General features: G+C 48.7%; 1 protein-coding gene across 2 annotated transcripts in view; it reads right to left on the bottom strand.

Annotated features, from left to right (window-relative positions):
* Positions 1–6,272: 6,272 nt before the first annotated feature.
* Positions 6,273–16,139, bottom strand: part of uacab (uveal autoantigen with coiled-coil domains and ankyrin repeats b) — a 52,715-nt gene continuing 42,848 nt past the window's right edge. For both annotated transcript variants that reach the window (XM_083681003.1, XM_083681004.1), the window contains exons 16-26: positions 15,845–16,015; positions 15,423–15,620; positions 14,361–15,268; positions 13,576–14,245; positions 13,017–13,370; positions 12,713–12,907; positions 12,117–12,283; positions 11,337–11,421; positions 11,056–11,208; positions 9,497–9,562; positions 6,273–9,202 (exon numbers count right to left, since the gene is read on the bottom strand). In XM_083681003.1, the coding sequence (XP_083537129.1) occupies positions 9,131–9,202; positions 9,497–9,562; positions 11,056–11,208; positions 11,337–11,421; positions 12,117–12,283; positions 12,713–12,907; positions 13,017–13,370; positions 13,576–14,245; positions 14,361–15,268; positions 15,423–15,620; positions 15,845–16,015 (3,039 nt within the window). In that variant the 3' untranslated portion in view covers positions 6,273–9,130. The remainder of the gene's footprint in view (positions 9,203–9,496; positions 9,563–11,055; positions 11,209–11,336; positions 11,422–12,116; positions 12,284–12,712; positions 12,908–13,016; positions 13,371–13,575; positions 14,246–14,360; positions 15,269–15,422; positions 15,621–15,844; positions 16,016–16,139) is intronic.

Raw genomic sequence — 16,139 nt, 5'->3', positions numbered from 1 at the left:
ATTACCAAATGTGGTCGTCTCTCTGGAGAGAGAGAAAGAAAGAAAGAAAGAAAGAAAGAAAGAAACGAATACAAGATGTCGTTTTTCCATTTTACAGCTTGTTTACGCTCTTGTGAATTCCTGTCCGGGGAAGACAGCTTGCTTTCATGTGTTTAATTAGATTGTGTGACGACAGCCTTGTATAACTTTTCATCCAGGACTAATAACCAGCGGTCCACGTGCTCCAAGTTTACTTTGGAAGTGCGGCTGGGTTCCAACTGGACAATAAGTCAGCCACACTCTCGTCGGCTCCAAAAAAGAAACAGACATAGTCTGTTTGACCTCTTGACCCCTTATTTACTCTGTGGTGAAGCCCAGAATGGCAGTCCTTGACCGAATCGGGAATATAATGAGGCGAGAGTTCCTCATGATCCGATCTTGTTCCGCCTACCAACTGCCGACTTGCATATCAGTACAACGGTATGAATACGAAGACAGATGTCGCCTGCAGCACGGTAAGTCAACATTAACGCAAGGCAACATCGTAGCGTATGTTGTCTATATACTCTGTGTAGCGGTACGTGTAAATACGGTGAAAAATAACAAAAGATGGGGTGGGGTGGTGGTGGGGTGGGGGGGGTTAGCGGGAGAGAAGGCTTCTAGCCAACGAGATCACTCACGCTAACACACACACACACAGTGTAGTAAAAGGTTTCATTGCTTGACTTGTGACTTTTTACACGAAACAATGGGTTATTGCAATCAAGCCTTCTTTATGCTGTCATTTATGGTGTGAAGAGTCAAGTGCCATGCAATTTGTGCAAGTGCCTTTCTATAGAGTTGTCGGATCCCCATGTGACCCTGCAACTCATTATCCGCTAATTAAGGTGTGTTTTCAGAGGAGACACTGACAGCATATGGTGTAAGCACTAATGAACATGTAAATGACACTTGCAGCGCGAGTCTGTCATCATCACAGAAACCTCACGCTGAACTCGGATTCATAACCGTCCTTATGGCACGACGACATCAGCCAATCAGAGGGCGAGACGGAGGGAGGTAAGTACTGTACCATATTGCTAACAGACATCGGTCTAATCCTCTGCGATCTCCACAAGTGCCTTGTGGGTGGGGGGGTGGGGGGGGGGGGGGGGTTTACAGGGGCTAGGGGGCTGACTTGGGATGCGGGCGTCTACTCTAAGTCCCAAACTGTCGTTTAGTTACCGCTACAGCCCAGAGTAGCCTTGTCCCACAGCCAGAACATTATCCCTCCACCCCTCCGAAACAAAAACTCCCCAAACAATTCACTCAGTTCCCGTCGTGGAAATGATCGTAGCATTTTCCAAAACCACGTTAACAAGCCATAACTCCCCTCAGGGCCTAGAGCCGAGTGTCTTATAGACTGGCTGGTCACTCAGCCATGTTTCCAAGCCCCAGCCCCAGAGGCCAGCCCACAGTCGTATCCCCTTAAACCGCATACACAGCCTCATGTGTCGGCCTGCGAGCAGACATGTGAAAACGGGCAGATTTTCCGTCCAAGGGTTGTTAAGAAGGTTGGGGTGGAATGAGGGAGAGAGAGAGAGAGAGAGAGAGAGAGGGAGGGAGAGGGAGAGAGAGGAAGGGGTTGGGCACATCTGTTTTTGGGTAAGTCTATGAGGAGAGGAAGAAAGCCGAGTGGATATACTGAGCATTAGCGGTTAACCACGAGCTAATGAGGGAAAAAGGAAAACATTGGGGCTCAGATGAAACCGATTAGCGTACAGCCGTGTACGGTGTCTTTATTGCGTTTCAAGGGAAAGATGGCTACACGGCTTGAGTTAAATCCCCATGTGTGATTACCAAAGGGGAGAGGCTGTTTCTAATCAGCGTGTGTGTGTGTGTGTGTGTGTGTGTGTGTGTGTGTGTGTGTGTGTGTGTGTGTGTTTGTGTGTGTGTGTGTGTGTGTGCATGCGTGTCCTCTCCGGTAAGTACTAAGAAGTCTATTCTCAAGCATGTATTCACAAGCACATCCACACCTTTGACACAGTGGATATCTGGGACACTCGATTGAACACAGCCCAGTTTTTGTCTTGGCATGTCACAACCAATCCTCTCTCGCCCAGGATTAGAATTTGGCTACTCTGACCACCACTCCCTCTCCCTTTTCTCCCCTTCTTCCATCCCACCCTCCTTCTCTCTCTCTCTCTCTCTCTCTCTCTCTCCTAGCTTCCCCCATCCCTCGGTTTCTCCTTCTCTCCCTCTCTCCCCCCAGCTCTGGTGTAAATCTAGGGGAATGAGAGGGCCTCCTGCCCCTGCTCTGCTACTCACTCCCAGGTGTGTGAGTCCAGGGTCAACCCAGGATCAGACTTACTGCCAAAGAGAGGGAGGAGAAGGAGAACAAGAGAGAAAGAGGGAGAAGAGAGAGCGAGAGGGAGAAGAGAGAGAGAGAGAGGGAGGGGAGAAGAGAGAGAGAGATGGGAGGAGAAGAGAAAGAGAGAGAGGGGAGAAGAGAGAGAGAGAGAGAGAGAGAGAGGGAGGGTGGGAATTAGAGCCACGCCACAGCCATCCAAGTCAAATCAGCACCATGTGTCCTCCAGAGCCTTATTATCCCATAAAGGAACTTTATTGAGGCAACAAAGTGTTTTGGAACTCTGCAAAAACATTAAAGGGGCCCTGTGTGCCGGAGGGGGGGGGGGGGGGGGGGGGGTGGGATACAGCCTCAGGGGGCTGATGAGAAGAGAGGGGGGGCCCCCGCGGCCCTTAACTCCCATACAGGACCCCCACTGCAGAGCTACAGCTAGCTGCCTGCCTGCCTGCCTGTCTGGCTAGCTGGCTAATAGCCTATTACTGACAGAGATGTGGTCTGTAATAGCAGAGAGGGCACAGAGACGGCAGACGACTCTCCACTGACCCCAACCCACAACAGAGGAAACACAGCCCAGAGCAAGCACACACACACACACACACACACACACTCACACACACACACACACACACACACACACACACACACTCACACACACACACACTCACACACACTCACACACACACACTCACACATCAATTTGTATCAGGGGAGGCTGGCAAAGGTAGGTATGGTACTGGATCAAACATGCCTTACAATGAGTCCATCCTCCGATTTCTACCTCCACCAGCCTCCACTGATTTGTATTCCTTCCCATGTGCATCTCTGCTCTTCATCAGGGAGAGGGGAGGGAGGGAGAGGGGAGGGAGGGAGGGAGGGAGGGAGGGAGGGAGGGAAGAGCTGGCGGAGGGGTGGCAGACTAGAGAGATGTGTGTGTGTGTGTGTGTGTGTGTGTGTGTGTGTGTGTGTGTGTGTGTGTGTGTGTGTGTGTGTGCGTGTGTGTGTGTGTGTGGAGCCCTCCCTTCCCCTGTTAAGTCTTTCTTTTGAACAGGGGGACGGGAGGGGAAGTAGGAGAAAGGGGGTGCAGGTTGTAAAACAGCTTCACAGTGCTGTGATCCTTATAGGGACGATGAATGTTGGGAGGTGGGGGTGGGGGTGGGGGGGCTGCACGAGATGGGCATCTGGTCCTGGTTATGTCCCTGGAAATGAGATTAAAGGGAAATCTCCAAACAGATTGAATTGTATTTGCCATAATTGCTGAGAACAGCTTATTCAGAGCAGACCGCAAATAAACCGAGTCCAAGTCATAAAAGCAGGGAAGAGGGGGGGGGTGGGTTTGGGGGGGGGGGGGGAGGACATTGGACACCAGCGGGATTTGGATCTTTAAACAATCATGTCCAAGACAAGAGTCTTGTATCAATTAAGAGGTGAGTGTGTGATTATGTGTGTGTGTGTGTGTGTGTGTGAGTCTGAGAGTGTGTGTGTGTGTGTGTGTGTGTGTGTGTGTGTAGGGCGGGGTTGTAAGGATGTGTAAGGTTCTAATAAAAAAGCTCCATCTTACCCAATAAGGCAATCAGAGGAGCCTGCTAGAAACAGGACGCTGTGTCCATGTTCTTTTCTATTGTTATACTACACTGTTTGACCCTGTTCAAACAAACGTAATCATTACATTTTATTTCCACATTTTGGACATTTAATACCTCATCAAGTCAATTTCCTGTATGTGCAAATATACTTGGCCATATAAAAGAATTCTGATTCTGATTCTAGTAGACGCTTTTATCCAAAGCGACTTAAAACAAAGTATATTTGTCTGAAGTAAGTGAATCATCTATATATCAGTCATCATAAGAAAAACAAATCTATGCGAGGACCAGGGGCCATTTGTAGTCATAATGTTAGATGCTTTTAATTATTTTTTATGGTATTATTAACAGTAGAGGAACTGTACAGAGGGGTAGTGGGGGGTGAAGAGGTCTTTAGGAGTGACAGTCAAGATGTAGCCTGAAGAGATGGGTCTTCAATCTACGGCGGAAGATAGGTAGTGACTCTGCAGTCCTGACAGCAGTGGGAAGCTCGTTCCACCACCGGGGCGCCAGGACAGTGAAAAGCCGTCACCGAACAGCGTGACAGATGTGTTTTCGTAGAGGCGGCGGTGCCAGGCGGCCAGCCGAGGTGAAAGAGCGGAGTGATCGGGCAGGGATTTGGGGGCTGACCATTGGTTGCAAGTAAGGATGGGCTGTTCCCTTTACCACCCGGTAGGCGAGCACCAGGATCTGGAATCTGATGCGAGCTGCTACCGGGAGCCAGTGAAGGGTGCGGAGGAGGGGAGACAATTTGGGGAGTCATCATCAAGTCAACCATGGAGATGATATGGACATGGCCATCATGACTGACTTCTGACCTTTTATCCTTCCAGAGTATATCCAGATTCAGAAACAGAAAAACAGAGGCATCCTCCCATTGTTACATAGATCATCATTCTCCCTGAGAAAGAGGAACCTTACTGTCTAAAGGGAATTGTACTGTATCTCTCTCTCTCAGGAGAGGCTGGTGGAGGTAGAAATCGGAGGATCGCTCATTGTAATGCTTGGAACGAAATGAGGAATGGTATCAAACACACGTCTGCGACCACAAGTCTGCGACCCATTGACTCCACCAGATGCTGGGTATCTTCTCTGGTGATGCTCTGCCAGGCCTGTACTGCAGCCATCTTCAGTTGTTTGTTTTGAGGATGTTTTGGTCCTCCTCTTCATCAGATGAAATGCATGTCCAATAGGATTTCAATCTGAAGATTGACTTGGCCAGTCAACAACTTCCCACTTTTTGGCCCTAAAAAACTCCCTAGTTGCTATAGCAGTATGTTTTGGGCCATTGTCCTGCTGTATGATGAAGCGCCATCCAATGAGTTTAGAGGCATTTGGTTGTACTTAGGCTGACAAGATGTTTCTGTCCACTTCAGAACACATCCTGCTGCTGCTGTCAGCAGTTACATGAAGACAAGTGAGGCAGTTCTCCACACTTTACTCTTGCCATCATTCTTGTACATGTTAATCTGTGTCTCATCTGTCCACAACACCCTTTTCCAGAACTCTGCAGGCTATTTTAGGTACTTTTTAACAAACCGTAAACTGGCCATCCTGTTTTTGTGGCTAGTGGTTTCCACCTTGCAGTGAAGTCTTTGTAGTTCGGCTGGTGACGTATTCTGCAGATGGTAGTCTCTGACACATCCACGCCTACCTCCTGGAGAGTGTTCCTGATCTGTGGGACAGTTGTTTGGGGGGTTTTGTGAATCATGGTGAGCATTCTTCGGTCATCGACTGTAGAAGCCTTCCTTGGCCTACCAAGCCATTTGCAATTTCTGAGCTCACCAGTGCCTTATTTTCTTTTAATGTTGTTCCAAACTGTTGATTTTGGTAAGTTGTTTTTTTCCCAGACTTTCATTGACGTCTCCTTGGTCCTCATGTTGAGACACTAATAGCAGACTCCAAAGGCAAACGCCTTGTATAGGATTACATAGGCTAACCCTATAAAGTAGGAAGCAAAATACCAATCCATAACATAGCCTACATTGTATTAGCCCATAGAATTTGACCCGAACCCGGCCGACCTGATCTCACTATTATTTTGTTTTGACCCAAGCCTGTCCGATCCGTGGGTAAACCCACAGGCCCTGCGGGTCACAGGCCGACTCAAGCATCACTACTGGAGTGATTGTGTTTAAAGCAAAACCACATGCACTGCACAGCTCCCACTCAAGGAGAGAGAGAGACTGGGATAGAGAGACACCGGGATAGAGAGAGACCGGGAGAGAGAGCAGAAGTGAGCAGGTTGTGTCACTAGTGGTTTCTATGGTAACACCAGGTGGGTTGGGATATGTAAGCTTCCTGAGTGTCATCAGTCTTTACTGTGTGTGGCTTCAATAAGAACGGCATGTTTCTATGTTAGGCACTTTTATTGAAGTTCGTATCACTAATTCACAAACAAACAAACAAACAAACAAAAAAAGTGTGCAAAAAAAACAAAAAAACAATACACAAACCATTTCAACAGATTGGTATAGATTTGAAATAACTGGATTTAAAATGTTAATTATTATATGGAGAAAACAAAAAACATTTAGGAGTGTAAAAAAAAAAAAAAAAAAAAAAAAAAGACTTTTAATTAGGCTGCTTATGTTAGCTTCCAATATCTCACAAGTCCCATTTTTAGAAGCTTGATCATTGTATAGCAGTTATGAAGACAAGATTTGTTTGTATTCACCAAATTGATTACAGTACTGTACATACATATTTTACTTGTCAAAGCGTGTTAAAGGCATTATGGAGGTCCTTCACATACTTAAGCTAAGCTCTTGGCCCAGTTTGAATACTTAAAAAAGACATCCTCCCTGCCTCTCTTATTGGATGGGAGAACCTGACTCATGTCAGATCAGTGATTACTTCAAGGAGGACAAGAAGGATGCATTTTTTATGCATCAATCAAAAAAGGCCTTTTCTCAATCCATACAAATAAAAAGGGATTAATTCCATTCCAAAGAAATGACATCCTAAATGTTACCAGACTTGGGTCAAATACATACGTAAAATACTTCAAAGTATCAGGTGGGGTGCTTGATTGAGCATTGGGCTTGTAGTTTTGGGACTATTTCATTGCTCCCATTGCACCAGGCCTACTTAATACAGCGCAGCTCAAGTATCATTTCACTACGTGTTTGACCCAGGTCTAAATGTTACCCTGAACAAGTGTTTTGTGTCGTTCTACTCCAGACCTGCTGAATATCATCATCATCATCATCATCACATTGTGTTTAGTAATCAAAGTAGTACAAAGCCATGAAAAAATATATCAGTGTAAAGAAGGCACAAGAGACTTGCTTGACTCTCACAACAACAACAACAACAACAACAACAACTACAACAACAACAACAACAACACCACCACTAAAATGAACCACCACAAGTCCAAAAGACCTGGTCCCAGGGTAGGCAACTCGGGTCCTCCGGAACCCTCACTCTCTCTGCTGATGGATTTGTTCCTGTCCTTCAAATCATGGACACACACCAGGTCTGTGTGTGTGTGTGTGTGTGTCTAAGTACCATAGGTATAGGGAGAGAAGCTCAGCAGTCATGATGGCTCCCAGGGACCGGAGATGCCTACCCCTAAGACAGTCATATTGTCATATTATTAATACATAGTTAACTTGGCCTGCCAAGTCTCACCACAAGAGGGCCCCCTCACTCCAGCAACAGGAGATGTTGCACTGCAATCTGTCTGTAGGACGCACTCCAGCAAAAGTGACAAACATTATTTCACCCTAAAGATACGGAGGCTCTGTCCCCAGAAACAAACCCTAGCCCCTTTAACCCTGACACCGTAGTATAGATACGAGCGGTAAAAACAATTCTCCTCTAACAGACTGGCTGTAATGCAGTGGAGGCTGATGGAGGTAGAAATCGGAGGACGGGCTCGTAATGCGGGGAACGGAATGAGGAATGGTATCAAACACGTGTGTCTGATACCATTCCTCATTTTGTTCCACGCATTACAATGAGCCCGTCCTCCGATTTCTACCACCGCCAGCCTCCTCTGCTGTAATATTTGCCATGTTACGCCCGACCAATTCTATGTATTCAGATCTACACAAGTGTCTTGGGAGTAGGGGCTAGGGGGTAGGGGGTGTTCTTGAACAGGGCCCAGTGTCAATCAGCACCCCAGTGACTCAAATCCAGCATTGCTCCCCTTACAGACCCACATATTCACCTTGCTGAGAGGGCTTATTAAGGCTTTGTTTGGCTGCTTGAAGAGTGGACCTTCCATTAAATTAAACACCCAGGCCCCAGCTAGCCACTGTTAGCTTGGGCCTTCGGGATATGGTGTCTGTGGCCAACACTACCCTGCGATGGGGGGGGGGGGGGGGGGGGGGGGAGTCCTGCTCCCAAACTCTCTGGGAGAAGGTCGCTTTAGGGGTTCAGGGTCCGAGAAATAAACCAGGAGTTGGTTCGAAGGATGCACCGTAGAACCTGGAACCTCATAGAAGACGAGGGACAGGAGAGAGCCGACGGTCAGGGGGAATGTGAGTGTGAACGGTCGTCTTTTCGCTTGTGTCTTGCGGGGATAATCTCACCGGTGACCTACTTATCACGCTAGTCTTCCTCACATAAGCCTTTATAACAACGTTACTAAAGCCCATAGGAGTCTGGCAAAAGATTTGCATTAATTCTCTCAGATGGGACTTTGACTTACTGAGACTTGCCAGCAATGCACTGGATATCCTATTGAATGGACTTGGTAAGGCTATCCCAAGGAAGAGGAAGAGAGATCTGCTGCATAGGTAGTTAGCTCATCGTGGCGTAATGATGTTGCGATGAGGGTTATGCTGTAACGTTCCTCTGGTCGGTCGCAACAATGACCTGAAATGATGACATGGCTTTAGTCTTACATTATCTAGTCTTACATTATTCTCTCTGTTTCTACCTCTCTATCTATCTCTCTCCACATCTCTACCCAAAAGCTTAGTCATTTGACACATACACACACACACACACACACACACACACACACACACACACACACACACACACACACACACACACACACACACACACACACACACACACACCAATTCCAAGCATATAGAGGATGGATTATAGCTGAATGCACCACACACACACACACACACACACACACACACACACACACACAGAGAGGGGGGCACAGCGGGGGTGTGCTCTGTAACTGGGATGCGAGAGCAGTGAACAGTGGATTTGAGTCAGCGGTGGTCCTGTGTTTGGCCGAGGGGGAACTTTAGCAGACAAACTCCTGTCTCATACGGATGATCTGCAGTAAGGCAGCTTGGACGTCCTCATCCATGTGGCCCTGGGGGAGAAACACACAACAATAGGGCTACAGTTAATCCATTTGTCCCCTATTTCACACTCAGACCAGTGCGGGCCAATCAGTCGTTTTAAAACCCTGGGTCTCAACAAGAGGCACTTTAAACTATCGATGGGCCGACAAAGTCTGACCCATATCGAAAGAACCGGTCCAATTGATGACCAAAAGTCCAATGAAATGACCAAAAGATTTGTTCTGACGTTTGAGTTATTTTGTTATTAAACCAACATGTTCCATAGAGACACAGACATTAACACCACAGACAAGAACACCTACCTGCGCCGCGCTGAGGAGATGAGTTCGATAAATTGAAACCACCTCTCTGTGTTGCCTCTCAGCATCCTGTTGAGATGGATAGATCAAAAGAGAGAGAGAGAGAGAGAGAGAGAGAGAGAGAGAGAGAGAGAGAGAGAGAGAGAAAAAAAAGACAGTGGATCTATAGTTTATTACTCTGAGCCTTAAATCAGTAGGCGCAGGAGAGACCGGTAGAGTGCTGACCTAGCAGATGCTACAAAATTGACTCCCGTCTCTCACAGCAGGACAGATAGAATACATGTTTGTATCTGAAGCCAAGCCGGCCAGCTTTAAATCCCAGTTCATAGACCGAACCGTGTGTTTTACGCCGAGAGCTTGAGGAATTTTATCACGGCAGTTTCAGCAGCTATATCTTATGCAAGTCTGTCTGGCAACGTGTGCCCACGTTAGCATAGCGATCCTACAAATGTTTTTCATTTATTTTGTATTTACCCGTTAATTAACTAGGAGAAGTCCCATTGAGATTTCCATCTCGTTTTCAAATGAGCCCAGCGTACATATTTATATCCATACACAAGAGACACAACACAGCATACAACATATCAATGTATGGATTTGCATAAAATAAAAAAAAACTGTGCAATGCGCATCAAAGCACTTCAAAAGGAGCTGGCTTCGGAATGAGACGTGATTAAAAACATGTGCAATCCATGTTCAACAGCCCCTCCGGTCTGGGATTTGAAACCATCAATCACAATACGATGGTCGAGTTTCAAGTCCTTCGGTAACATGTTCCGAGATGATGGGGGGGCAGCAGTAGACTAAACACACTCTTACCGAATGTAGTTTGTGTGTTGGGGGGACGTTATATAAAACACAGCTCTGTGATCTAAGTCTGTCCCTTTCTTGGTAGGGTGAGTAAGGTGCTTATGCATGACTGCAGCACAATGGTGTGTCTAGAGTGTGTGCAGGAAAGATCCTTGGGCATAAACAAACTAAATATCATACTTTGTAAATATCGTAGTTCATAAATATAATCCAGCAAAGGATGTATGCAACAGGGGAGGCTGGTGGAGGTAGAAATCAGAGGAAGGGTTCATTGTAATGCATGGAATGGAATGAGGAACGGTATCAGACACGCGTTCCCAATTCCATTCCCTGCATTATAATGAGCCTGTCCTCCGATTTCTTTCTGAAACAAGGTTTCGTCAAACTTTATGAACACTGCAGCCCAAGGTCGCCCCCAGCCCTCATCTCTGTCCCTGGATTGTAAATATTCCCCTTTATTTGCACAAAGCCAGCGGTTGTTTATTAAATGAATGGAAATACCCAGGCTGAATCATTTCCCCTCTTCCAAAGTCTCGTGGCACTTATTGCAAACAAACATGTTCCAGAAAACGTACAAAACATAATTACGTCTCGCCAGTGACCTCCTTATCAAAGTGTGCAGAGTGTGTGTGTGTGTGTGTGTGTGTATGCCTGCATGGCTGTGTGTGTGTGTGTGTGTGTGTGTGTGTGTGTGTGTGTGTGCGTGTGTGTGTGTGTGTGTGCGTGTGTGCGCTTGCTTATTGTTTACTCACAGCCAGCTGCTGCTGCAGGCTCTTGATTTGGGCCTGGAGTGTGTCAATGTGCTGTGTCTGTCTCTTATTGGGCGCGTTGCCTGCATAGGCCAGCTGGGACAGACCGTTCAGGGCCTGCTTCAGGCGCTCCACGTCAGTCAGCAGCTCTGTGATCTACAACACACACACACACACACACACACACACACAGCAATACAGCAGTTAGCACCAGTTTGAGCACGCACACACAGACACACAGACACACACACACACACACACACACAGAGTCAGTGTTTTCCTACCTTCTTGTCTTTGACCTCGGTCTGCTCCGCAGACGCCTGTATCCTCTTCTGTAGCTCAGTGATGGTGCTGAGGGACTGGTCGTACCTGAGTGGAGACAAGGCTTTATTTCTCCACACAAATTCACTAGAAAATCAATTAATTAGACAGAGAGAGAGAGAGGGGGGGGGGGGGTTAATTAATAATATTGTAACAGATGGACTCATATACATTCACCGAACACTTTATTAGGAACACTATATTAATACTGGGTAGGGCCTCCCTTCGCTCTCAAAACAGCCTCAATTCTTCGTGGCATTGATTCCACAAGATGTTGGAAACATTCCTTTGAGATTGTGGTCCATGATGACATGATTGCATCACGCAATTCCTGCTGATTTTTCAGGCGCACTTTCAAGCTGTGAATCTCCCGTTCTACCACATCCCAAAGGTGTTCTATTGGATTCAGATCCAGTGACTGGGAAGGCCACTGAAGAACACTCAACTTATTGTCATGTTCATGAAACCAGTTTGAGACGACTTTTGCTTTGTGACATGGTGTATGGTGTTCCATCATGCTGGAAGTAGCCATTAGAAGATGGGTAAATTGTGGCCATGAAGGGATGCACATGGTCAGCAACAATACTCAAATAGGCTGTGGCATTCAAGCGATGATTGATTGGTATTAAGGGGCCCAAAGTGTGCCAAGAAAACATTCCCCACACCATTACACCACCTCCACCATGAGAAGGTGTACAGGTGTTCCTCATAAAGTGTTTGGTGAGTGTAGAGTTGTATTGTACCTGTCCTTTAGTTCTCTGATCTCCTTTTCTATGTTCTGGCTCTTCTCCTGCAGGGTGTGTGTCTCCGTCCTGGCCCTGCCCTCGCCCTCCCTGGCCTGGGCAGCCTCGCACTGCAGCTCCTGGCACCTCTCCTCCAGACGAGACAGTCTCTCCCCCAGCTCAGACACCTAGGAGTGCAAACAGTCATTTAACCTTTTATCTGACCGGGCGGCTCTGTTGGAAACCGATGTTCGTTCACTCTGATGACTCCCAACTCATAGACCCTCCTGCCCAGAGACACTTGTGTAGATCGGAAAGAATTGTAAAGATATATTCTGAAAGACTGGCCATCTACCTTATACCCATCGAATACATTCAGATCTACACTGTCTAAGGTGTAGGGCAGTGGAGGTAGAAATCAGAGGACGGGGCTCATTCTAATGCATGGAATAGAATAGGGTGAAATGCATAGAATGAAACACACGCATTTATGATACCAATCCTCATTCTGTTCCATGCATTACAATGAGCCCCGTCCTCCGATTTCTACCTCCACCAGCTTCCCCTGGTGTAGTGGGAAGGGTTGTTCTTGGACAGAGCCTAGGACATCCCCATACCTCCTCTTCCAGGCGCTGTTTCTCCCCCTGTAGTTGGCTCATCTGGCCCTCCCTGCCCCTGAGCTCCTCTAGAGCACGGGTAGCCTGCAGGAGCTCCGTCTGCAACGCCGCCACATCCTCAGCCCGCTGGGCGCTCGACTCCTCCTGCTCGCGTAAGGTCTGACGGAGCTGGGCCACCTCTTTCTCTAGGGCCTCCTGAACAATAATAATAATAATAATAAATCACAAAAACTTCACCTAACACACAATTAGAAGAAAAAACAAGAGACATGTTTTAAGCTTCATGTTGAAGGTATCTCCTGACCTTAGCCTCAACATGTTGCTGGAGGAGGGTGGTCCGGTCTCCAGACCTCCCCTGTAGCTCTCTCTCCAGGAAGGAGGCCCTCTGGGCCTCGCCCCGCTGAGCCTCCCTGGCTCTCTCGCACTCCACCTGGGCCTGCTGGAGGGAATCACTCAGGGCACAGTGCTCAGCCTTGAAGCCCTCCACGCGGACAGACTCAGAGTCCAGGCGCTGCTGGAGGCTCTGGATCTGGGTGGTGCACAGGGAGTTCTGCTCCTCCAGCTCGGCCCTCTGCACCGTCACCTCCTTGTACTGCTGCTCCAAGTCCACCAGCTTCAGGGTCAACTCCTCCATCATCCTCTTGTGCTTCTCCTCCACCTTTGTAGAAGAGACGAGAAGATTCACTTTGTTGTTCGCAAGGGTGATATTGGTCTTGGACAATGTGGTTGCACCATCACAATACACAAATAGCTGAGACAAGTAGATACAAGGTCAATAGAAGTCAGTAAAAAGCACACAGTGCATAATAACGTACATCACATTCTCACACTAGAAGAAAACAGGTATGTCTTGGATCACTCACCTCCTTGTGTTTGTCACTGGGGATGAAGCCAGTCTCTAGCCGCTGTTGAACAGACTCCTTCTCCACCTTCAGTTTCTCCTTCTCCTGTTTGTGCTGCTCTCCCTCCGCCTTCTCCCTGTCGTACTTCTCCTGCAACTCCGAGAGCCTCCCGGTCAGATCCTTCAGCTTGGTGTTGTAAGAGTTCTCTCTCTCTTCTATGGCTGTCAGTGGGACAAACTTGGACTGGATAGCTTCCTGAATGGTGTCCAGCTCTTTTTTCTGAGCTTCCATCTCCTGGTGCAGCTTGGCTGCTCCTTCCTGGGCAGACAGATAGCTGGCCAGCGCCTCCTTGGCTGTGTTCTCCGTCTCGGCTACAGCCCTGTTCAACTTGACCTTGACCGCTTCGTGGTCCTTCAGGCTTACGTAATCCCTCTCCATCTCCGCCTGAACTTTCTCCAGCTTTTCTTTCAACTTGACACTTCCCTCTTTCACCTTCTGCACCTCCTCCTCTCTTTCTCGCCCTTCTTTCTCCGTCTTGGAGACCTCTGCTTTGGCCTTCTCCACTGCGGCGCTCAGCTCTGCCTTCACATCCTCGTGCTCCTGCCTGCGGACATACTCTCCCTCCATGTTCTGTTTCAGAGATGCATTCTCGGCAGTGGCCAGGCCCAGATCCCTCTCTCGCTCCTCACACCTTAAATAACATATCATAACAATCATAAAATCACCATAAATAATTATTTGTAAAGCACATATCAAAGTGATATCACAGACACGAAAAAAAATAGAAAATCCAAATAAACACACACCTCTTGCATAGAAGCGCCAGCTCCTTCTCCAGCTCAGTGTTCCGAGACGACAGGGCGCCCGCCTGGTCGTGGAGCCTCTCGGAGGCCGCGGCGTTGGAGCTCTGCAGGTTGGTGACGTTCTCACACAGGGACACCCTCTCCGTCTGCAGCCTGTGGACCTGGCCCTCTGCCTGGCCCGTCCTCTCCGCAGCCTCCACCAGCCGGTCCTCCAGCTCCTCCACGGCTTGCTCCAGGGCCGTCTTCACATCCTGGTGGACCGCGAGGGGGACGTAGTCTGCCTCCACCCGGCTCTGGAGCTCCTCCAGCTGCTCCCGCAGCACCTCCCGCTCCTCCTCGCTCTCCTCCACCTCCCGGATTAGCGTCTGGCTCTTTGCCGTCACATCCGCCAGTCTCCTCTTCAGCGAGGCGCTCTGCTCCTCCAACGCAACCCTCACCCTCTCGTGCTCCTGAATGGGCACCGTGGCCCCCCCCCCTCCTCCTCCTCTCCCACCTCCCTCCTTGTTGTCCTGTTCCCGGTGTAATTCCGCCACCTCCTCCAGCACGCGGTCGTAGTCCTCCCTCAGCTCTGCCAGCTGCCTCTCCTTCTCGTCCACTGCGTTGCTCAGCAGGTTCTTCATGTTGTCGAACTTCTCCCCCGGCACTGTGGTGCTGAGGCGGGCTTGGGCCTCTTTGACGTGGGCCTCCATGTCAAGCAGAGCCTCGGCCATCTCATCCCTCTCCTCCCGCAGGACACCCAGCTCCTGACCCAGTCTCTCCGCCTCAGCAGCCAGCTGACCCTCGCTGCTCTTGTACTCCTCCAGAGCCTTCTCACTCTGCTTCAAGTGGTTCCGCACCCGCCCCACCTCTGCTGACGCACCTTCGTACTTCGCCTTGATATCCTGGAGCTGGGTGCGGAGCTCCTCGGCCGCCTACACACACAGTATCACACTTTAACCTTCAACACAACCGAGCTTCCCCCACACACGGATACAATAAACAGCATTACAGAAGACAGAAAACACAACACAACAAAAGCGGGAAAAGGGCATTCAATACACAAGGGAAAAACCAGTAAAGACATACCTGTCCTCCCAGATGCTCCTTGACAGCCACAACATGGGCCTGCAGCTGTTTGACCTTGGCCTCAGAGTCTAGCATCCTCTTCTGGACGTCTCCCAGAGCCTCCTCCAACTCCTGGACCTGCCTGTCAGCCTGTCGCTGCACCGCCTCCCGGCTCTGACCCAACTCCTGGCACTCCTGGGTCTTACGGGCCAGCGCCGCCTGTGGTCACATCCAGTTAGGTCAAACATTTCATAGAGCCTCAACATATTTCACAGATATAAAAATGTTTTTTTTTTTTAATTAAACAGAGAGTGTGAAGATAAAAACACAAGTGAAAGGAGGGGAGGGATGGAGAGGGGGGGATGCAAGTGAGAAAGGCTACAGAAGGCGTGACGATATTGGAGAGATAGTGGAGTTAGGACAGCAAACAAGAGGAGACCAACCTGTAGCTTGGTGGCTTCGTCCTCTGCTGCCTGTTGCCGTCTCTTAAGCGCCTCCAGCTCGCGCCGCAGGGCCTCCGTGTCACCTGCAGGGTCCCAGCCCACGCCGGCACGCCCCCCCAGCTCCAGGGGACGGGACAGGGAGCGAGACGGGCCGGGCGGCGGCTGCAGCACCTACAGTAGACAGAAGAACAAAATGTACCCCGACGTTTAAGTGTCCGTATGTGTTTCGTTAAATGGGTTTTGTTTTAATATTCTGTTTTTGTTTCATGCGTGTTGTGCAATTGGGTGGATGACT

Source organism: Argentina silus (genome assembly GCF_951799395.1).
Source record: "Argentina silus genome assembly, chromosome: 11".
In the NCBI taxonomy this organism is placed as follows: Eukaryota; Metazoa; Chordata; class Actinopteri; order Argentiniformes; family Argentinidae; genus Argentina; species Argentina silus.
Note: the sequence above shows the minus strand (reverse complement) of the source record. Positions and strands in the feature narration are given on the sequence as shown.